A 24,120-nucleotide genomic window follows, 5' to 3' on the forward strand; every position below is an offset into this window, starting at 1 on the left:
ACAATAGTGCGCTCCAGCAGCCACACACATGTGCAGCACAATTGTGTTTAAGTGTTTTCTACTGAACATGCTCAGTATGTGATTTTCTAAATAATAATTTCTGTTAAATTAAGTTCTCTTAAATCAAACAAAGGCACTAGCGAGGGACCATTGGCATGCTAGGTTTTAAACTTCATCCATATTTGGAGCAGCCTTGTGGTAGCTCTATGCCAAAGTGCATGTGCAGGGCTTTGGAGGACTGTATTGTTTTTTAATACAGACAGATGAACTTTCTGCTAAAATTTCAGAGTAACAGCCGTGTTAGTCTGTATCCGCAAAAAGAAGAACAGGAGTACTTGTGGCACCTTAGAGACTAACAAATTTATTAGAGCATAAGCTTTCGTGGGCTACAGCCCACTTCTTCTTTGATGCATCCGAAGAAGTGGGCTGTAGTCCACGAAAGCTTATGCTCTAATAAATTTGTTAGTCTCTAAGGTGCCACAAGTACTCCTGTTCTTCTTTCTGCTAAAAAACCCTCACTGTGCGCCCGAGGCAGAGCATAGCACGGCACAGTATAAGGATACAGAAAATTTCAACTCAAAAGGTGAATATTAGAAAATGATGAGCCTGGGCACGTGCTAAAATAGGAATCACTTCACCTCATAATTGAAATTCAGGTGCTTCTGTGATAAAAACATGGCAGCTGTTTATATGGACTGAATATTAGATATCCAGGGCAGGAAGTTAAGCAACTGGTTAGGGCTGTTTGAGATGGAAAACAGATATTGACTAACAAAATGATTTTTCTAGGAGATTGGGGGAATCAGAAAAATAATAGAGGAGTTTTACTTTTTGGCTTCACTGAAAATAGCTGTTATGTGAGTGGCAATAGTACAGTCAGTTCTGTACAGTATGCTACACTGATGCGTTTATGGCCCACACCATCATAGTATCTGAGTGTCTCACAAACAATGAATTTATTCTCATAACCCCCATGAGAAGTAGGGTGGTGGTATCTCTGTTTTACAGATAAACTGGGGCACAGATTATTAATTGACTCCAGGTCATACATAAGAACGGCCATACTGGGTTAGACTAAAGGTCTATCTAGCCCAGTATCCTGCCTTCTGACAGTGGCCAATGCCAGGTGCCCCAGAGGGAATGAACAGAACAGGTAATCAAGTGAGCCATCCCGTCGCCCATTCCCAGCGTCTGGCAAACAGAGGCGAGGGACACCATCCCTGCCCATCCTGGCTAATAGCCATTGATGGACCATCCTCCAGTCTTTAGCAGTGCCAGACCCAGACCCTCTGAGTCCATTGGCTTAACCACAAGCCATTCTTCCTAAGTTCCTTATTCACAAGTTACACAAAGGAAGGGCTGGGAAATAAGACTCTTTTCTTCAATTTCTGCTTAGGTGCATAAGCACAGATTTCATTTTGCTACCATATGACAAGCTAAACTGTAATCTGAGTAGAGTCACAGACTCTTAGGTTTCTATAAAAAATATTTTTTTACTTTTGAAGCTTTGTAGTGTCATGGGGCAGCAGCTATTAATGGTTTCAAAAAAAACCCAAAACACCACCACCAAAAACCCTACTCACTGGAGTGGTGAAACACAAAAATCACTCTTGTGACCACTGCAAGATTTTTTTAATTTAAAATCTTAAAACTGCTGCACTTCTTGATGACTCTAACCCTCATTATTAAACATATGCAATGTATTGTGTCCCAGGACAGCTGTCATAACCTTTAGGCCACAGAATGCCAGGATGCCTCTTTGAATCATCCAGCAGAAAGACCCCTACCACTATAAAACCAAAGTATTTCTCCAGAAAGCAAACACAGTTGTGCTGATTTTTGCTGTCTCCCATCTTAGTATCGGCAGCTTCTTCCTGACACTCACATCGTCCATGTCCACCTCCTATAAAATACAAAGCAGATGCCAAAAGCATCAATCTGACCACGTCACCCCTCCTTTGAATCCTTTCCCAAGCTCCCCCACCCCACTTTGCTGCATCTTGAGTGCAATTAGTTCTTTGGGGAAGGGCCTGTGCAATTTATATATACTGTAAGTTACATCGCACCATGCTGAGCATGTCACCATTTTCACATTTCTGTTGCACTGCTGTGCTCACGAAGGTACAACCCCCTGTACACAACTTGAAAGCAAAGCAGAGGGGTAGCTCTTGTGCTCATACCTCCTCAGGAACAGATGCAGATCATGTAATTAGCTGCCTCCAATGCAGTCATTGGAGCCAATGCTATTCTTGTATTCAGACACCCATTTTGATGTATTCTGAAAAATCCACTAATGTGACTTCTTACGTGCACAAGCCCAGTCAGTGTTTCTGACAAAGTAAAAGGATTGGAAGCCTCCTTTTGCTTGTGTTTGCTCAGCACCTAATACGATGGAGTCCTGGTCTCAGCCTGGGGCTCTTAGGCACTGCTACAATACAAATAATAAAACAGGCCCAGCTGTGAGCAAGGAGTGCATAAACTTAACCGCCCTCAATAGTCTCATGTGGTATTGTGACTCCAACATCCAACTGATGCACGATTCCTCCCTACTCAGGATTGGAGAGCAAGAATTATCCAGCCAAAACCAGCAGCAAATTGTGATTCCCACTATTCAAGTCCCATTGCGCTGGCTAGCCAGTGGAGCCAAGGCTCTGCCAATTTGCCACTCAGCTGCTGGGAAGGAGGTGCAGGGAGGAAGTGGACGTACAGCACCTGCTTACTCCTGTGGGCCCAGCGACCCAAGATACATGTAGCCAACATACAGGTGTAAGGGATGTGCTTGTTCACCCTTCACTCCATTACACAGGCACTTAGGGCTGGTCTACACTAGAGTTAGATCAATGGAAGGCGCCTTCCATTGATCTAACTCTGTAAGCATCCACACTAAATGTAGCTCCCACCAATGTAAATTGCCCACTACACAGAGTAACTCCACCTCTGCAAGAGGCATAGCACTTAGGATGTAGTTAGGACAACAAGTGTCCGTGTAGACATCATTACTTACATCCCCTGTTGGCTGTCAGCCCTGGGGCCTTGGGGCTTGTGCCCCATACAGTTAGTCAGTGGAAGCATTCCTGGTGAGGACGCACATCGCCAACAGGAGGAGCATAGCGTGGACATGAAACACTGCTTTAATTATTGTGGTGGCTGTACATCAACTTAACTTGACTTAATTTTGTAGTGTAGACATGCCCCTTAAAATCACAATCTAACCCTCACAACCAGTGGTTAGTCAATATCAGGAGGGATATTTCTGCACTGCACACACTACAGAATAGCTGGTAAGTATATAAGGCATCCTGGATCTACCACTAGTCAGGACAAGAGATGCCACAAGAAGAGGAACCCATGGCAAGTAGCTGCTGACAAAATAGGATTACAGCAAAACATTTAAAAGTTTATTATCCAGCATCACTTTTTGATATTTCTGCCCAAAATACAATCGCTGGAGGATGTTTTGGTTACTCTAACACCAAAACTGTAAGGAAAATATAGGGAGTTGGGAACACACACTCTTCGGAAAGTGTGTTAGATAACAGAGCAAAAAGGGTATATTGCTCTATTATATTGCCTTTTTTAAATTATTATTAAAAAATACAGTTCCAGTTCTCTTCCAGCATCTGAAAGGGGGTGCATCCCCCAAGGAAGCAGCAGACATGTTATGGTTATCAGAGAGCTGGGTCCATTTCCATGAGCACAAAAACAATTAGGAAGAAAGATTTAATGCAACAATTTTACTTCATTGTTTTCCTCCATATTCTTTTATTCTTCGCCTTGTTGCCACTATAGCTTTTTTCCCTTCATTTCAATTTCTCTTTTTTCCTTAAGAGTTTCATTTTTTCCCTCTCTTGCGTATTTGCTGACCCTCCCCATCCCAAGTTCCTTCAGTGATGTTTCTATTGCAGCAGTTTTACTGTCTAGTGTGTCTGTCCTCCTGCTTTTCATTACATGCCTAACAAAGATTCTAATGTAATGGTAGTGAACATGTTTCCCTCCCCTTAAAGGAGCAGCTACAATTAGGCCTGGTCCCCACTAACCCCCCCACTTCGGCCTAAGGTACGCAAATTCAGCTACGTTAATAACGTAGCTGAATTCGAAGTACCTTAGTTCGAATTTACCGCGGGTCCAGAGGCGGCAGGGAGGCTCCCCCGTCGATGCCGCGTACTCCTCTCGCCGAGCTGGAGTACCGGCGTCGACGGCGAGCACTTCCGGGATTGATCCGGGATCAATTTATCGCGTCTAAACCAGATGCGATAAATCGATCCCAGAACATCGATTGCCTGCCGCCGGACCCTCCGGTAAGTGTAGACGTACCCTTAGTGAGCACAGAGCTGCAGTAGAACAAGTGCAAAGGCACAGCAAACAGGGCAGAAAACACATCAGAAAGAGCATTTCAGAAAAACACATTGAAATTATTTTTATTTTTAGAGGAATTAAAAAAAATATGAATATTGACATTGCATTTAAAAAACCTTGGAAGATTGTACATTTTCCAACCTCGCTGGAAATCCAACAGCGTTGAGCTGGAAATCACAGAAGTATGTCTATCAGAGCTTTGCTCAGTAGATATCACAGAAATTTCAAACCAAAGACGTTTAAAAAAAAAAAAAAAAGTCAGAATGCCTGAACCTGAAAGTGCTCTACACCAAACATATCAAAACCCACCACAACTCTGGGGGACATCGCAATTTACAGCACTGTCAAAAAGTTAGACAAGTCAGCACAAACTGTGTGAAACATCTTACATAATAAATAATCCTAACTAAATGTGTGAAGCCTGAAACATTTAAAGGGAATCTGATTTTGAAAAATATCTGAGGTTTTGTTTGAACTTTAAGAAGATTTTCTTATATGCGCTACTTCTGGCTCCATTCAGGGTTTTTTTTTGTTTTTAAACTTTCTTAGGTATCGTATTAAAGTTGTTCTTGGCAGAGTAAATGTATAGTGCTTAGTGGATATGGCCAGTGTTCTCTTCTTCTAAATCTACAAATTTATTTTGTATCTCAAAACCGGAGTGGACTTCAAAATATTTGATTTTTGGAAAAAATGAATTTATAACCATGATGCAAGGATTTGATTTGTTCTTCACTAGGGTTAAAGCAGTACATACACATAGCTATTTTAAAATTATATTTTGTCCTCCACAATGTCAGGTCAGGAAAGCTTTCTACAAAAAGCCTTGTAAGTTTATCTTCTTGAAAGCTTTTTCAGCTGCTAGAAGGACTCAACAATCAGTAACTTTGGTTACAGATAAGACAAGAGGCTAAAAAAAAAATTAAATCTTGACAGTAACAATGTGAAATGTTAATGGCTTCTGGGGATGAAGGAAAAGTGGGTTAAAAAAAGTTGACTCCAGGAAGTGATCATGTTCCACCACTGCAATAAGGGTCAACGCTTGTGGAGCCGACCTACAAAGTTATTTTTTTGTCTAAAGCCATTCTCTAATAGTATAAGGACAGTAGTCCTGAAAGAATCACATTAAATGTATATCTATAACACTATAAAAATGTGTCGAACTTTATAGTTGATTACAAAAGTGGTTTCTCTTTTGCTGAGCTTGATTTTATTTTATTTACTAAAGGTTGAAGAATGGGAACAAAATCAAATCCTAAAATGCTGACATTTAGAGAAAATCTGAAAGCCATTTTTGTACTACAAAATGTCTCATTTTACAAGAAACCCAAAGATTTAACTATTCTATTCCCCAAATGATAAAGGCAAAGTAGGAAGTAAAGAAGGATGGGGGGGAAAAACCATCTGTAAAACTAAACCCTAATTGTTCTAGGACAAAATTTTAAACTCTGATCAGCACAGGGCTCTCACTGACATCAATGGGAGTTTTGCAGAGGGAATGCATATGGAATAGGTCACAGAGATGCTACAGATTAGGGAGGAAAATTCTGCTCTTATATTGGCTGTTTTACTATTCCACAAAAAACTGAAAAGGTGTGAACTACCCAATAAATGTGAAGCTGTAAGTACATCGTAACAAATTCCAATGCAAAGCCGAAATCGTTTAATTTACATTATACTAGAATGTCAGGTAAATTAAAAATCTGTTTTATTCAGTAGTTTTTCACTGTAAAACTATATAAACTATACTTTTCAATTAAATCATGCCCTGACAAAGCTGGTCTGCTTTAAGACTGCTAACCTTAGTGAAGAGAATGAGATGTCTCAGCAAATATCAATTTTGTGTTAAAAATGTCAGCAAGGAAAAAATAAAAATATCTTAATTTACAATAAGCAGTGTGAACACCAAAGACAACAGAAGCCACGAAGTGTCAGACACTAGCCACTGGCAGACAGGTTACTCCAAATATTTACAGAACTTTGTATCTTCCTTTGTTGGTTGGCTGGTATGAATTTTGCTGCAATTAAAGAGGAAAAATAAGTCAATCACAGCACTAGTTGAAAACAGACAAGTGAACAGTGAATCATTCAATATTAGAATTGCTCAGCAATAGTTACTTTAACAGTTGGAAGGAATTTTTACGTAGAGCTCAGCAATTTTAAAAACAGAGCAAAACTAGGTCAATGAAGACACAACAAGAACAACGGGACCCACAAGTGGTTCGGCTGAGCAGTGTCTGCTACCAGCAGTTCTGCCCGAGTCTAATGCAATATTATTGGAGGTTGCGCCACAAAAAGCCAAGGCTTGTGCTTCTGAAGAACTTAGAATTCAATCTCCCAGGGCAATCCCTGCTTTGAAAACAAGGAGCAAGATAACTGAATACAGACGACTACTGCTCTAGGGCGTGCTGCATGGAGCAACAGATAGAAAGAAAAATAAACCCCAACAATACAAACAGAACTAAAACCAAGAAAAGTTAAAAACCAATCTGTTACACGCCCAGCTGCCTGATGGAGCTAAAGCCAGGAAATGAACTGTTTTGTTAGGTAAGAACTAGCCCTTATAGTGATGTCACAAAATTCTGTTGATGTCTTTTGTCGGCATAGAATACCTACGAGCCTGGGTTGACCCACAGAACAGAGAAATGTATTTTCTTTGCTCTTCACCAATACAGCATATTTTAGATCTGCAGCTTCCAGTCCCAGATATTAATAAAGATTTATGCTCTGTCGCTGGTATAAACTTTCTGAAACGTGTTCTTGTAAAGCTTTAAAAAGCCAAGCACATTCTTCTGAAATACAGTATATTTCACTTACCAGTCTGATAAGTTCTTCTTTTATAAGCCTAGTGATTTCTGCCTTTGCTTTCTGCACAGCCAGTTCATTGGCACCTGGAGACAGAACAAGAAACAAAATATTAGAATCTTTTCCACACACAAAGCCTAAAAAGTAAAACTGCAAATTACTTCTAGTAGCACCATGTACGTTGCCAAACACATCTTAATAGTTTGCTGTTGAACTGTCTACTAGTGTTTATTACCAGGGCTGGTATTGTTTTTTTAAACAAAGGACATACTTGAAATTTCAAGTCACATTTTACACTACCCACACAAACACCTAAAACAACAGGTTACTTTGCAGACAAACTCACGTCAGCAACAGAGCATGCCATAGTAACCATAAGATGAATTGGGCCATAGGTTGCAGACAATAGATTTGAGCAGATATGATGATCCCTGCCCGGTGCTGCTGGATAACAGCAACATTGTGTCTCTTCTTCATGGCAGCTCAAATAAGGTCTCCCCGTTTCCTCTCACTTTTTAGCACCAGGTGAATTCTTCTTGTTATTCTTTTTTTTGAATATTGTCATATACACCATGTAAGGACTTTCACTTTGGGTAGCATGTGAAGATTTTTTGGGACCTACATCACTACAGCTCCATGATCTAACTGGCAAAAACTATCAAGACAAATGAGTGGCTTCCCTGGGTGCCCACCTTTCCATAACCAAAGATAGTCTGGAGTGAGGACCCAAAGGTTACTATCACAAGGATTCTCACGTCAAGTTTTACTCTGCACTGGGGACTTTTTTTAAATTTAAATACATCTGTCATACTTACTCTCTATAGCCAAGTAAATTTTTCGTTCTCCTTCCTTGGGCTCCTTGCCTGGAGGGAAATACGTTCCTCTGATTGTAATGGCAGCTTCAGAATATTCACTGATTCTCTGAAGTGCTTCCTTGGAGGTAACCTTCCACCTAGCAGTCTGCACAAGAAAAACGTATAGAAAGAGGGGCAGTGAGAAAGACATTTTATAAAAGAAATCAGAGGGTTAAGCTGACATTCGAGACAAAAAAATGTAGCAACAAAATTATATAGTGAGAGCTATTTAAACAGAAATGTGTTTCCGGGCAAATGGGTTTTAATCAGTTCTTTTAAAAATGAGTACCCACGTCCAAACGAATGTATACCTAAAATACATTAGCACTGCTGCCCCTTACGTCAGGGGAATAAGAAAGGGGAGGAAAGAGAATGATGGATGTACAGGACCACTGGAGAGAGCTCGCCAGTGTCTCCATTTCACTCTGTGGGAAGTTTACAAGCCCGAAGACTGAAGTGTGAGAAAGAGTACTTCATTCACTTAGACATTGAGATTTCAACAGAAATAATCTCTTAGACACACTGTTACAAATTCTTTTCAAGAATGAGACAAACTGTTATCTTGTGTATCACCTACTATGATCTAATGTACAAAGGTAGGGGCATATGAAGAACAAACTCAGGGTTAGGATATAGCCCATACAGTGATTAAGTGCATGCAATTTGAGTCCCATTGAGAAAACTCATGCAATTATACTAAACATTTACTGTACTTGCATTAGGAAGAGCTGGCGGGAAAGAGCAAACTTACATCTCTCTCACTAATTCTACTAGTCAGGCAACTTTCTTATTTGTATTAGAATAGCACCAAGAGGCCCAATCACTGGTCAGGGCCCCATTGAGCTAGACAACATACAGACAGAGAGCAAAAGACAGTCCCTGTTCCAAGAGGCTTACAGTGGAGATTTTTTAGAAGCATAAATGGCAGTTAGGTGCCTAACTACTTTTTATGCCCCTGAAAATCTCCCCTAACAATCTTAATTTCAGAAGAGATGTAATAATCAAGACATATGGGTCTAGACCAGAATTATGGTAGTGTGGCCAGAGAAAAAAGGCCAGATCTTTTCAATATTAGAGAGGAAGATGCAATAAGATTTAGATGCAGATTAGGTCAAGGGCAGAGCTTCACGTTTTTGTGTGGTAAAGAACATTCTTAGAATGTGTCTGAAAGATTATGCATCTCTTGCACGAGGAAAGAAAGTCAATAGATACATGGTGCAGATTACACAGCTGAGCTAATGTCACAGAGCTTTATTGGATACCGCTGATAAAGATCTGAAATACAGCTAAAACCTCTCGGTTGGAATCAACACATTATAAACTTGGTACAAAGAATCTGAGGTAAAGCACTGTGTTAAGTGATTGGCATTAAAATATGATTAAAGAAAAAATGGATGCTTGCCTGTGGGAAGTCATTGATCTCTAATTCCTCCTCATATCTCTTAAACGATTCACTTTGTCCTCCCTCCTGTTTTTCTTCCTCTTGTTTTTCTATGGGCACATAGTTGAGCTTGGCATTTATCTTTTCAGCCAGTTGCTCTGCAATAGTTTTGGCAGATACAGTAGGAGCCTGAATTGTGCCTCCTCTCAAGATAGCGTTTGTAGCCTGCTGCATCACATCCTGTAATGAAACAAGTCTACATTCATTACAAAGTACCCAGAGATAGCACCATAGAAACCTGGCCTTTTCAGCACCAGAGTTTCATTAAATTTCTACACAGAGTAAATGTCCATGTAGGCAGCTTCAACACTTCTCTCCCCCCAAAAAGCCTTGCTGCATTTTCAACTCTAAATGCTATGGACATTCCAGACTGCCGTCAGCAAAACAAAGTGTAATTTTAACTCTTCCCACACACTTCTAGTCCAATTACTAAGCTAAGAAAATGAGCATACACTCCTTCCTGCGATGGAAATCAAAACTCAGCAGTGCACAAGGACTGCTCTGACAATATACTTGGTTTTTTAGTTCAGTGGGTCTCAACCTTTCCAGACTTCTGTACCCCTTTCAGGAGTCTGATTGGTCTTGGGTACCCCCAAGTTTCACCTCACTTAAAAACTACTTGCTTACAAAATCAGACATAAAAATACAAAAAAAGTGTCATAGCACACTATTACTGAAAAACTGCTTGCTTTCTCATTTTTACCACATAATTATAAAATAAATCAATTGGAATATTAATATTGTACTTACATTTCAGTGTATAATATATAGAGCAGTATAAACAAGTCATTGTCTGTATGAAATTTTAGTCTGTACTGACTTCGCTAGTGTTTTTATGTAGCCCTGTTGTACAACTAGATAAACATCTAGATGAGTTGATGTATCCTCTGGAAGACCTCTGTGTACCCCCAGAAGTATGTGTACCCGTGGTCGAGAACCACTGCTTTAGTTCATCCAAAACATTATCCATTGTGAACTGAAATCCCCCAACACTAAACAAGAAACTACATAATAACTTTCACAGCAATATATTCTAAAAAGCTTAAACTTTCAGATGAACATTATTAATGCTTTATAGCAGCAGTGAGTTGACTGCTGTTAGCTAGGAGTTAGATTTGGATCAAAATCTCCTCCTCCCCCCAGCCCTCCACTAAGAATCAGAGATTCATGGTGACTATGTTGATTCCAAATGTGGAAACTTCAAAAACTAAAACCATCTTCTGCAAAATACTACTAAAGTTCATATACATTTTAAATTAAATTACAGAGTTCTACAACCAAGAGAAAACGTATTGTATATTGCATACTTCAGCAGACAGAGATATTTTGTAATTCTAATAATGTTAACAAATCCGTTAGTCACTACTGGTAAAATTAGTTATAATTAACCCCTTTGTGTCAAAGCAGATCGGGGTTCCAGTCTTCGTGCTAATGCATTCTGTCACATCAAAAAGATTACAAAACGGATAGTCAAAGACTCATATGATTTACCATTAAGTGCCGAATAAAGAAGCTAAATAGAACAATACGTTAACATGGCTGTAAAACAAAAATACATTCTATTAAACATTTAGTAAAAAATGGTTGCTTGGTAGAGAGGGTGACCTTAAAGTGAAAAGGGACCAATACTTGTGCCTCTGCTCCAAGATTCTTCTGAGCATTAATTCTTAAAGCTAGTCTTTTGGCAATTTCCAGTTTTTCTGCATTACCAGCTGTTGGTGTAGGAACATTAGATGTTCCCGGTGCTGCCATGTCTTTCACTCTCTTTTTTGAATTGAACATGCTCTCAATTTGTTCATCAATCTAAGGAATAGAACAATATCATCAGTACATTTAGCATTACGCAATTCTCGTCCACATATGGTAAGAAAATACCAGTGTGCATTTGCTTTATATTTCAAAAAATAAATTCTGAATCTTGCAACAATAAACGTTGCTAAAGCCTGCACAGAACTACAGTGCAACCATGAGGAAGGATGATCTTTTGGTCAAGAAACAGACTGGGCATCAGGAGATTGGAGAGCTATTTCTGGCTATGCCACAGATTTACTTTCTACCTTTAACAAGGGATTTATACTGAGTCCTTCAGTTTCACACAAAGGTTAAGGTTAAGCACTTTGAGATTCTCACATGGGAAGTGCCATTTAAGTGCAAACTGATGCACCAAATTCTGTAAGCAATCTCACCCTTAAACTGGGAGAGGCAGAGGGGGGCAGCGTTCACATTGTGAAGGCTACAGAGCTGGTTTGTGAGGGAGGATTTCCAGCAGCAGTTCTTCTACAGCCCTTGTGCCAGCAGTCAGAGTATTTTTCCAGTTCATGGAAAAGGTAGCAAATATTAAGGAAAAGTATCTAATATGGATTTAGAAATGGAAAAAGCTGCTATACATTTCTTTCAAGCAGTATACTACAAGACTATTGTGAATGAGTGCAACCATTTTATTTTGTGCAAGATGATTAACTTTGCAAAGGTGAAAAAACCGCTTGTGCCCTTTTGAATGAAATAATAATATCCGTATTTATCTTATTTATAAAATACCAGTAAGTGACAAATGGCAGATTTTTAACTCCTTATGAGGTCTATACCCTCATACATTAAAGGAAATACAGATTTACACACAAGATGTGTGAAATAGCAGAAATCCATGCATTCTGCAATCTGTTATTAGAGTTGTATTTGTATGGGTTATTTTAGTGAATACAGTGAAATCCCTTAAAAAAATGTTAACACTTTTCCCCCTAATGCTTACATCGAGAGCGGTATCCTCATCATCTGAATCCTGCAAGCCAAGAGCAGCTTTTTGTAGTTTCTTTCGCTCATTAGCCAAAGCATGTTCTGTTTCATCAAACTTGAATCCTTTGCCAGAGAATCCGCTGCTCTTTTTAATAGTCTTCCCCTCCTATAAAACAGGTATGTTTATTTTAAAAAGTCACTTCAAACACTAAAAGTTTTAAAAGACACTTCCAGAAGTAGTAAAACAATTGTGAATATAGACTATTTATCTAACTGATAATGACGTTAAATGAAAAAAAAAATCAAGACAAAAAATTCGGACATTTATCAGGCTTTTCAAACCTTGAAATAACTATTTTACAATGAAAAGTTTAACAGCTATTTTATATCGATTGAGTAGATCTAAACAAATCTTATTTTTGAGTAATACAAGTGTATAAACTAAAATATTCTCTAAGATAACAGAATTCTCTCTTTGGCAGACAAGAAACACATTTTAAATTTTTGAACCGTGTGCTCAAATACTGTGATGGTGTGACCAATATAAAATAAAATATAAATACTACAGTACCCTCGTCTTTTATATGATTTCTGACAAAATAAAGTCTCAAGACAGCCACATACATATGGTTACAGCATTCAAATTCACAAGAAGAGTCTTGAAAACACTTCAGACCCCAATCCTGCAAACATTTAACCCCTATTTGACCTCACACGAGTAGCCCCAATGAAGTTAGTGAGATTACTATGCATGTAGAGTTATGTGTGCCCAGAATTGAGACCCAAGAGTGCAAAGTAGCAAAAGCACAACTCACATCAAGAAAGAAAAAGGTCACTTACAGCCTTCTGTTGATCTTTGAAGTCACTCCAGAGCTTCTCGAGCTCAGCAGGAATTGGTTTCCCTGACAATTCCAATGCCTTAATTATATCACCAGCATACCGTGCCTGATCTTCAGTAATGAAAGTGAATGCAAATCCCTATTGAACATTAATAAAAAACGTGAATTTAATCAGTATTAATAATCCATTAAGACCCTTGACCTCTTATTCTACTGAAGCATTGTAGCACAGGTAGCGCTGTTAAACTGCATTTTTAAATATATACTTCCTTTTTAAGAGGAATTTGAACGAACTAGTTCAACTTTCGTGATAAAAGAGATTGCACTTGTATTAGGTGAATTGAAAAATACTATTTCTTTTGTTTATTTACAGTGCAAATACCTGTAATCAAAAATAAATATAAAGTGAGCACTGTACACTTTGTATTCTGTGTTGTAATTGAAATCAATGTATTTGAAAAACATAGAAAATATCAAAAATATTTAAATAAATGGTATTCTATTATTGTTTAATCACGATTAATTTTTTTAATCGTGCGATTAATCGCTTGACAGCCCTAGAACTAACTTAGCTTAGCATGTAAAGTGATACAATAATTCAACCATTCACTATTAAATCTAAAGCTTTTTATTTAAGTCTGATCATGATTGTAAGTTTAGAACATGCAATCTTCCAAGGTCATTCATGCACATTACCAAATGTTCAGCAACAGGGCCAAACTCATGGGGAAATCTTATTCCAGTAAGCATTTCCTAAGTGCCACATAAATTTGGTTCAGAACAGGAGTCTGAGTTTTAAAATTTAGACCATTGTCTTACTCTTGAGGTCTCTAAAAACCTCACAGCATTCTTTTATTATTATTATTTAATATTTGTATTACTGTGGTGCCTGACCCTAGGATCCCTTCTCATCAAATACCAAAGGAACATTCTCTTCTCCCAATCCCTGTTTTGGATAACTATATTAGACAAACAGGGCAGGATTCTAAACACAGTTAAGAAGAACAAATAATTACTTTTACATACTTTGTTGCCAGCTCGTCCAGTTCGGCCTGCTCTGTGCACATAGTCTTCATAATGGTTGGGACAGCTGTAATTGACTACCAGCATTAGTTGCTTTACATCCAAGCCTCGTGCTGCTACAGATGTAGCCACAAGAAGTTTGCACACTCCGTTCTTAAAATCATTAATTATGCTGTCTCTGTCATATTGATCAATACCTGCAAGGAGCCACACAAAATACCTCATTTTAAAACACTGTTTGATTTAATTTTATGCATTTATTTTCTTTCAATTTTGAATAATAAAGAGCATTCTTACAGAGGCTCAGGGAACCCTCACCAATTATTTAAAATGCCAAAACCTAATACAAAATTCAGTTAACTCCAGAACAATAAACCATTTAGTTTCTGCACTACAGTAGCCTGAGCAAAATTATTTATGCTTCACTGTGTGTTCTAGACAGGTTTCCACCACCTACATTTTTAAATTACTACTGCATGGCAGAGAAATTAAACAGCCACTAGTTTTGTGGACACTACAAAAACCCATTTTATACTCCTGGTATTGGTCTGCAGCAGCAATGAACTACTATTCTCAGAGATGTGTTACTGCCAGACCAGTTCGTAATCCTGCTGCATAAAGAAATATTTTGGCATAATGGCATTTTATAGGTTAAAAACGCCATGTCAATTGCAGTTCCATTCAAACGGTGAGAAAAATATCCGTCTCTCAAATGAAAGGCCACAGTGGCGAGGGAGATAATATTCCAAGGTCTATAATAGTATTGTATGGAAATAAAAAAATTAAAACATTTCCTTAAAATTACCCAATCCTATTATTCTAGTTTAAAATGTCAGCCCTTAAGATTGCACACTACCTCCATGAAGTGACATGCAGGGATAAGAGGCTCTCATTAAATCTTTCAGCAGCCCGTCAGCATGTTCCTGTTTATCGACAAATATGATGACTGATCCTTTCTCTTGATAATGTCCTAGAAGCTCAAGTAACTTCAAGAACTTGTTCTCTTCTTCTATCACGATCTGAAAAGCAAACAGAACAAACCAAGTAGAGACATTGCACCTTCAACTGGATTATCGATATTACAAACTCTTAACTCCTTTTACTGGGCTTTGATTACACGAATACTGTGAACAGGAGCTGGATTTTCTTTGTGTTGCATCCACAGATAGAAGTGGGACTATTAAAGCTGCCCGTGAGCTAAGCTGGTCCAAACCTAATAAAGAAACTAGTTACATTACTATCCACAAAGGGCAGGGGGGGCTTATTATAGCACAACAGCTGGGGAAGCCTGGATGAAGCAGGGGCAGGAGTCCCAGCTGGAGGTGGGTAGTAGGAGTGAGGGGCTCACCTCAGTGTGCCGCTCAGGCTACATAACCAAGGTAGTGTGCAGCCCTCCATTAAGCTTCTGCCTGTGAGATGTGTACACAGCAGCATTGGGCAGGAGACAGCAAGGAACAACTTCCAAAGGGATGAGTACAGGCAGGGGAGCTGGAAATGTTGGTGGGGAGCCAGATGTTCTGGGGAACGGTGGGGCAGGTGAAGAAGGAAAGAGACATGCCAGTAATAAAACTGTCAAGGTTTTGGGACATAACCCATGGATGAAATTTCTCTTACCAGACCTGTTAAAAAAACTACACATTGCAAACATTTCACAGCACAACCATTATCTCCATTTCCTTATAATGGAATGTACAAGAGGAGCACTTAGGAATCACATATAAATCATGTGGCCTAGTGGAAAGACCATTGGACTGAGGTTTTTCCTAGCTCTGCCATTGGCCTGCTGGGTAACCTTGGGTAATCACTTCACCTCTCTGTGCCTCAGTTTCCCATCTGTAAAAGGGGAAAATGATGTAAAGTTCTTTGAGATCTACTAATGAACAGCACTGTATAAAAGCTAGGGGATGGTCTACATTGAAAACTTGTATCAGCATAGCTACATCTCAGTGGTGTGAAAACTCCACTCCCCAGTGAGACGTAGCTATGCCAACCTAGTCTCTGGTACAGGTAGCACTAGACTGACAGTATTTTTCCATCAACCTAGCTACCGCATCTCAGGAAAGTGGATTAACTACAGGAAGGGTTCTCCCATCGCTGTAGTTAGTGTCTACAATGAAGTGCTGCAGCTGTGCCACTGTAGCATTAAGTGGAGACACATCCTAAGGCCACGTCTACACTTACAAGTTTACAGTGGAACAGGAGCATCGGTACAGCTGTGCTGCTGTAAGATTGCTCGTGTAGTTGCGTTATGCCAACAGGAGAAAGCTCTCCCATCGATATAACAAAACCAGCAAAATGAGCGGCGGTAGTTATGTTACCAGGAGAGCATCTCCTGCCGACACAATGCTGTGCACGAGGGTTTATTCCAGGAAACTTATGTCGCTCTACGGGTGTTTTTTTTCACACCCCTGAGCGATAAAAGCTTTGCCAACATAAGTGCTAGTGTAGACATGGCGTAAGTCTTTGTAATATTACCTACTCACAGTAGCATATCAACCGCAAACGCAGGTGAGGAATAAAGCTGTCTAAATGATTATTAACTCCTACCAACAAACATTTTTCTTTCTGTTTAAAAAAACCTAGAAATTAAATGGCAAAATGCTTCACTAATGGAGAGTTAAGGTTGTGTGGTGATAGCTTGTGCCCTGCCAGAATATCTAATTCAGCAAACCTCAAACTTCTCCAAACCTGGAAATATAGAGTTAAGGTGAACACCCTGTGACACATGGCTAGAAAGGGTTAAACATTCTGCAAAATAAACAACCCTCAAAAGACACCTGGAGAGAGAATGTTTGTGGTTTTGTGTATTTACATAGGTCTGAGTAGGGTTGACAATGTATCAACAGTCCCTGTATATGCTGTATTCTGATAGTTCAGAGATCAAAAGAACATCCCAGCATTTAAATAAATTGTAAAAACGGGATCTCAGTATTCATCTCTTTGAAATATACTGTGAATGGTGGAGAAACAAGCAAATTGCCTTATGTTAATTCTATAGCCAAGTACCGGTGATGGACCTCCTTCAAAGTCATCCTAATGACCTTTTGTTCCTGGAGGAACTCCCAACTTGTCAAAGAGGACATGAAATTGTATAAAAGATCCTTGGGTCCTGATTCTGTCATCTCAGATCTGCTTAGGCTACCTCAGGGGAAGTTTGAGTCGCAAGACTGAGGTCCCAGTTATGCTGGTACACCCTGAATATGATATTTAAACAGTGGACTATATATAACCTATGAACTGAATTTTAAAGGAACTCTTTGCAACTACAAAGCTCACCAACTCTGCTGTGAATCTAAACCTCAATGAACTGAACTCATGTCTGTATGTATATTGATCTTGTAAACATACTCACTCTTTGTTTTTTAATAAATGTTAGTTTAGTTAATAAGAATTGGCTGTAGCGTGTATTTGGGTAAGATCTGGAATATTCAATAACCTGGGAGGTAATGTGTTCGATCCTTTGGGATTGGTAGAACCTTTTCTTTTATATAATGAAATAAGATTTTCAGGAATCTTCATCATATTTGATTTAGGTACCTGGATGGAGGCCTGAGGCTGGATCATTTTAAGGGAACTATGTTGTTTGGACTTCTGAGTAACAAGAAAGGTAATAAAGAAGGTGTTTTATGCTGGTTTGGTAAATCTAAATACTGGAATATCCACCAGCTTTTGGGGGTTTGTCTGCCCTATTCTTTGCCGTTCACCCTAATTGAGTAACCACAGATGGCTCCCACAGGGACCCCGGTCACACACCCACTCAGCCTTAACTCTGCTCTCTGAGCAATCACACACACACACACACACACTCTTTTCACTGTAATGGACAGGCACAAACTGCATTTCCCTTACGCTCAAACACTGAGTCTATTCCACCGATAGAATACTACATTTGTAAAATTTAACAGCAACTTCAGACCCTTTTACAACTCCTTCATACTGGCACACAAGATACCACCTAAACCTATACTTTCTCCTACCTATCATTAAATCCACAGACTGTTCTCCTATCCCACCGCCCTATTGACAATACCCATGGCAAGACGACCCCAGGGCCCTGTTACTGACAGCCTACACAATTCCGTAGTGCAATGATGTAGACTGAAACCTCAAAGTACACATGCACCTCTTTCTTCTGATAGCACACAGGGGTACCCAGATCTCCTCATCTCAATCACAGCTCTTTCAAGCTGCCCCAGTTTATTCCTCCACCATTCAATACAGCTACACATAATGCAGTGATTGCAGCTGAGGGCATGCTGACAATTCCCAGTGGCTACTGCTAGCTCCAGGGGCGCAGAGCTAAGGCTGAGTGGGTATTTCCCTTAACTCTATTTTCTGATTTTCAGAAGTTTCAATTGTGCTGAGTTTGACGTTTTGGAACGTCACAACCTATCACTAGGCACTCTGAACTCCGCATTAACCAAGCTTTTTGCCATGTAACTGCATTAGTACTCACTAACATACCTGATACCATTTCTGTAGCAATGTAATGTTCTAATGAAAAATGGCACATGAAAGACGACACCCCAGAGTGGCACAGCAAAGTGACTAGTAGGCAAGCCAAAATGACTCTACAAATATAACTTAATAGTTATCCATTATTTGGGCTGCAATTATTTGGCAAGGCAGTTGTTTTTATATTCAGAGAATGTGGCCATCAGAGATAGGCCAGGATAATAAACATTATTTGATTTAAACATTCCATTATAAACTTTTGGAATCATAAAAACAAGAAAGGCCACAAATAAAAACATACTTTAATATAGCAATTCCTTTTAAACCCCTTTAGCTTTGTTTGAAGAAAAATAGTATTTACTAGGATTTAACTGACAAACCATAAGATATTACCATATCAGTAGGATGTTTGAAAATTTAAAGAAACAACTGCACCTTCTGCTGAGTCCAACAATCTAAAAATTCACAAGGTAAGAAGCACCTATACAATGAACAAACTGTGGAATATATATTTTAAAACATTCTTCATTACAGTTGCCATTTCTGAACTTCCATATAATCTAATGTCACATTAACTAGGATGGCAGCTCAGAAATGCCACTTAACTGTGACTGACCATATACATTTAATATTTTACCCAGAGTGAGGACTGCTTGCCTCGTGAGAACTTTCATGCTGCTGAGCTAGCCAAAATAGGTGCCATTTTCTTTTAAGTACTAGCAAACATTTCTCGAAACCTTCTGTATCTCCCACAACTCATTACCCCAAATAAACAAGTTGTATCCCTTGGGCATACATGTAAGGGGGAAAATAATCTTATTTACTGACATAATTTTAATAATATGCTGTCCTTTCCAATCAATTCCAAGAAACCTATTACTTTTTCAAGTCAGTGTCTCAAATCATTGTTAAATTATTTACTACTTCATTGAGTGAAAGTATTAGAAAGTATTTTTAATGGTTTAAGCCCACAAAATATCCAGAAGTAAAATAGCCTTTAGTATATGGTTTTGCATTCAGTATTAAATATTCTTCCAGAAATGTCTTATCACTAATGAAACAAAAAAAGATAAAAGATGCAGCAATGCAATACTCACCACCTCTTGTTCCACATCAGAACAGACAACACTCCTGCCCCCAACTTGTACCTCAATTGGCTTATTCAGAATTCGGCGAGCTAATGCCTCCATAGCTCTGGGGAAGGTGGCAGAGAACATGACTGTCTGACGATCAGGTCTGATGTTATCTACAATGCGCATGACCTGGATGAAGAGTAAAATAGGGGGGAGGGATAGCTCAGTGGTTTGAGCATTGGCCTGCTAAACCCAGGGTTATGAGTTCAATCCTTGAGGGGGCCACTTAGGGATCTGGGGCAAAAATCAGTACTTGGTACTGCTAGTGAAGGCAGGGGGCTGGACTCTATGACCTTTCAAGGTCTCTTCCAGTTCTAGGAGACAGGATATCTCCATTAATTTAAAATTGAAATTTATTTAAAATTCAGTTAATACCAGAAAGTGTTCTACACAAGGCGGAATGGACTTCACACACACATTTGCCTGTCAGTTTTAAAACTGAGGAGTAACAGCTTTGCACAGAATATAAATATCCTTTTGTAAGTTTTATCTTCCAGAGTCTGTGTATTCTCACTGGAAAAGCAACAGAAATTGCTGTACTCAGTAGAAACACCACAGAAATGGAAAAGGGTGGGATGTTGTAGTGCTCCTCTGAGGCACAACACAAACCTCAGCCCATGGGAACAAGGGTGGTGGCTTCCCAACTCTAGAAGAGTAAATGTCCCTTGGCGTAACCTAGAAGCCCCAAGCTGCCCGTGAAAGGGGGCCCCACCACCCGGATTCACCTGTCACTTCTAGGGCTTATCCAAGGAGATAATGGAGTCTCTAAGGCTCAGTAGTTTGAGCATTGGCCTGCTAAACCAGAGTTGAGAGTTCAATGCTTGAGGGGGCCATTTAGGGAACTGGGATAAAAATCTGCCTGGGGATTGGTCCTGCTTTGAGCAGGGGGTTGGACTAAATAACCTCCTGAGGTCCCTTCCAACCCTGATATTCTATGATTCTATGAGAGACACGGAGTCCTAGTCATGATCAATGCAAAAAAAACCTCAGAGTCAGCTTACAAACTGTCACCCAAAACCAGCACGCCTTGCTGACCAGGTGTCGGTAGTCTCATTATATGACAGCATTGATAATATGTAGGTTTAATCCAATTAATTCTCCCCCTCTTTACCTGTGCCCCACAAAATCCTTTAAGCAAGAATAATGTCCTCAAGCCTAGCATGTCCTTAAGTCACTTCCATTGCCATCTCTCCTTCACCACTAAAATCAAAACTTAAAATCCACTGTGCCATTCATTACCTGAGGTTCAAAACCCATGTCAAACATTCTGTCTGCTTCATCCAGTACAACATATGTAACTCTGCGAAGGTTTGTCACCCGACCTGTGAAAAAGGAGAGGGAAAAAAAGAAGAATCAATATCATACAGAACTCTCTTTCCCCTCAGGAGTAATTTTAAGTAAAATGTTAAGTATTCTGACTAGCTTCTAACAAACATATAAAAGTTAAATAGGGTGGTTTTTTTGTTTTAAAGAATTCACCATGTGTGTTTTAAATTTCTTGTTCTAACGACATATACATTCTGGCAAACGTGTAAAGATGCACAAGGCCCTTTATTTTGTCAAACTCTTCTCGTGCGTACCATCATAGGGCCAGAAGAACCTGTAAAATTCAGAAAACAGCCCTCGCCAAAACACATCATAAAACTAAGACTGAGATGAAGCAACGAGCCACATCAGCCATTATCTGATAGCGCCACCTAGGAAAAAACATATTAGAGATTACAGCGCATGTGTGGAAGGCAAAGTTCCAGTTCTAACTGATGAAGCCTCACAAAATTTCCCTCTATATTATAATCTGCAATGCCTCATTGGATTTAGAAATAATGATTTGAGGATATTCATTTGTAGTTAATTGCTAATAGAATAATAAAGTGTAACCAACATTTTACTAACAAACATATACAGATTAAAACCTGTCTATAAACCCGCGAAAATAAAAAGTAACAAGAACCCCAGTCTTTGGTACAAGTGGAATCAAAGCACGCAAAAAGTTGTACATCTGTACACATCTCATTTTGAAATGGTCATGGATAAACAAGTTACTAGCCTTTCCAAGCAGTGGAAAAAGGCACCCCTTAAAGAGTGAACATAAAAACATCAAGAGGTGAAAAAAAAAAGTGAATTAAATCATATTATCTTTAAAAGATGTTGATACAAGAATACATTGGATTTCAAGCAATAATATGGTAATACTTTATTGTCTGTTCTCAGACTGAAAGTAGGATTTGCACATTTCCCTACAACCGTCACTCAAACTGGTACCTTTATCAAACTATGAGAACCTATTACTTTTACATTTAAACTATAGCTGTCAAGTCCTCAAATTACTATTTTAAAAAATATAATGCAATACTTTTTTAGATGTTCAATTCACACGTAGTGGTCCAAAATAATATTTATTAAAAATCTACATATTTAACATGTTAATATTTGCATCCCCAAATAATAACTCTGCAAAATTACTTGGGAACAGCATTAATGTACCTACCTTTGACGGTTTAAGTCTTGGAAGCCCAGTTCTATAAGTCTTGAAGGGACTTTTTCCACAGAAGTTAAATAATGTCAACAGTTTATTAGTGGTTTGATGTGGAATATTTTAATAATCAAACGTTGTCTAACAAGCATGCAATGATTACAGTAAGCCAAAGCCTCTTAAAGCTGCAGTATCTCATTTTAACCTACGCAGGTATTTGATCTAGGAAGACACTAGTTTTAATTTTTAAAACATTTTAAATAGATGATCATTCAGGTAACAATTTTTGTTTTTTAGCAACAGATAAAAGGAGAGTCTTCTGTATAGCTAAGTCTCTTTTATGCAAAAGTGAACTGCTGTTAAGTTGTGCTAATGCTGAAGATCAGTTATTGGGCAACGGAAAGTCAAAATAAACAAGCATTACATAAGTAAGCCTTCCTTTATCTACAGGGTTGTCTACATGGCAAGTTAGTCTGCAGCAAGCTAGGTTGTGAATCCACAGCATACCAGCTTGCTGAACAGTAATTTCCCCGGTGAATACTGCTACTGCACACTGAAAATGAGAGCAGCTTGACATACTAGTACTTGAAAGCATAGTAAGCCAAGCCAGTCTTTAGGATTTTCAGTGAGCAACAGAAGTGCCACATGGGACATTACTGCACAGCAAGCTGGTGAGGTGTAGATTCACAACCTAGCTTGCTGAAAAATAACTTGCCATGTAGACAAGCCCAAAGCTACCCAAAAGTACCAGAAATTTGGAGTAGAGTTATAAATGGACTGTACATATAAATTCTTAGAAATTCTTCAAGCATGTTACAATGCCTGTCCTTCAAAATGAAGCTAATAATTGAATAGAGCCATTTTCATTGCTGTACATTCTGAAATGCCACTAATAGATATCACAGCTTCAAGAGATGTAAATAAAAACCAGAAGACAATTTATAAAAAAAACATTATTTCCTGATTTTGTTTATTAGAATTACAAAATAAATATATAAAAATATCTCTAAAGGAATAAAGTTTCTACTCACCATTATTAGCTGCTAACATGTCAATCATACGTCCAGGTGTGCAAACAATAATTTCAGCACCTCTTTTTAGTTCAGCAATCTGATTTTAAAGACAATTAAATTAAATTTAACAAACCATTTGAAGTTTTTATGGATATCAGAGATTGAATCATTTAAGTAATGTTTTCAGTCACTGTAATTAACCATTCATGTTTAACTATAATTTACAACAACATTGGTAGAACACTGATTATTTATTTGAAGATTTTGTTTGGCAATTTCCTTAGTGTTTGGAAATTACTTTTAAAATAATGATTTATGAAGACCTGGAGTTGCTACAATCTAGAGCAGTGCACATGAAAGGGTTATGATTCCTACACAACGTAGCGTTCATCCGTATATTATAGCAAATGCTGCATATTAGGACAATTCATGTAGGGAATCTTAAAATATCTCTACAGCTGTGAATATATTAATCTCTATTACATATGGTTATTGAATTTATAAATCCTGTAGTTTCCATGGGTTTAAAAAAACAACAACAACACTGGGTAACTTCAAAATTCATCAAGCTTTATGAAAATAGTCAAAAAGCATTACTCGCTAAAGACAAATCAGATTAAGAGTTCCTCAGCCTTCTTTTTTGAGATAGGAGACATCAAAAAAGTTAGGGAACTCTTTGGAAACAAGAAACCGTTATTTCAAACTATCATGTCCCAAAAATGCTTTGCTTAATTACCACCAAACTATATTAAAAAAAAAATACTGTCAGACACATGGGCCCATCCACGAGAAACTTCAAACAGACTGACTGACTTCTGGCAACATATGCTTGTGTACATGTGCAAAGGATAGGTGCTGGTGGTAGTAGTGAGGGGCAGTCAAAAGCAGGCTTTTAAAAGAAACCTAATTGCTACCAAATCTCCAACATATAGAGAAAATCAAAAATGAGAGTTCAGAACTAATATTGGATTTATGGGAAACACCCACTAAGCAAGGTT

General features: G+C 38.6%; 1 protein-coding gene across 3 annotated transcripts in view; it reads right to left on the minus strand.

Moving 5' to 3' along the window:
• Positions 1 to 4,402: 4,402 nt before the first annotated feature.
• DDX46 (DEAD-box helicase 46) overlaps positions 4,403 to 24,120 on the minus strand; it is a 37,176-nt gene continuing 17,458 nt past the window's right edge. For 2 of the 3 annotated variants that reach the window (XM_034778528.1, XM_034778527.1), the window contains exons 12-23: positions 23,141 to 23,219; positions 20,876 to 20,958; positions 19,601 to 19,765; positions 14,905 to 15,067; positions 14,052 to 14,245; positions 13,027 to 13,164; positions 12,203 to 12,352; positions 11,059 to 11,256; positions 9,415 to 9,633; positions 7,974 to 8,118; positions 7,171 to 7,244; positions 4,403 to 6,371 (exon numbers count right to left, since the gene is read on the minus strand). In XM_034778528.1, the coding sequence (XP_034634419.1) occupies positions 6,324 to 6,371; positions 7,171 to 7,244; positions 7,974 to 8,118; positions 9,415 to 9,633; positions 11,059 to 11,256; positions 12,203 to 12,352; positions 13,027 to 13,164; positions 14,052 to 14,245; positions 14,905 to 15,067; positions 19,601 to 19,765; positions 20,876 to 20,958; positions 23,141 to 23,219 (1,656 nt within the window). In that variant the 3' untranslated portion in view covers positions 4,403 to 6,323. The remainder of the gene's footprint in view (positions 6,372 to 7,170; positions 7,245 to 7,973; positions 8,119 to 9,414; positions 9,634 to 11,058; positions 11,257 to 12,202; positions 12,353 to 13,026; positions 13,165 to 14,051; positions 14,246 to 14,904; positions 15,068 to 19,600; positions 19,766 to 20,875; positions 20,959 to 23,140; positions 23,220 to 24,120) is intronic. The other variant, XM_034778529.1, reaches the window with a different exon arrangement.

This window comes from Trachemys scripta, chromosome 8 (assembly GCF_013100865.1).
Source record: "Trachemys scripta elegans isolate TJP31775 chromosome 8, CAS_Tse_1.0, whole genome shotgun sequence".
Lineage (NCBI taxonomy): Eukaryota > Metazoa > Chordata > Testudines > Emydidae > Trachemys > Trachemys scripta.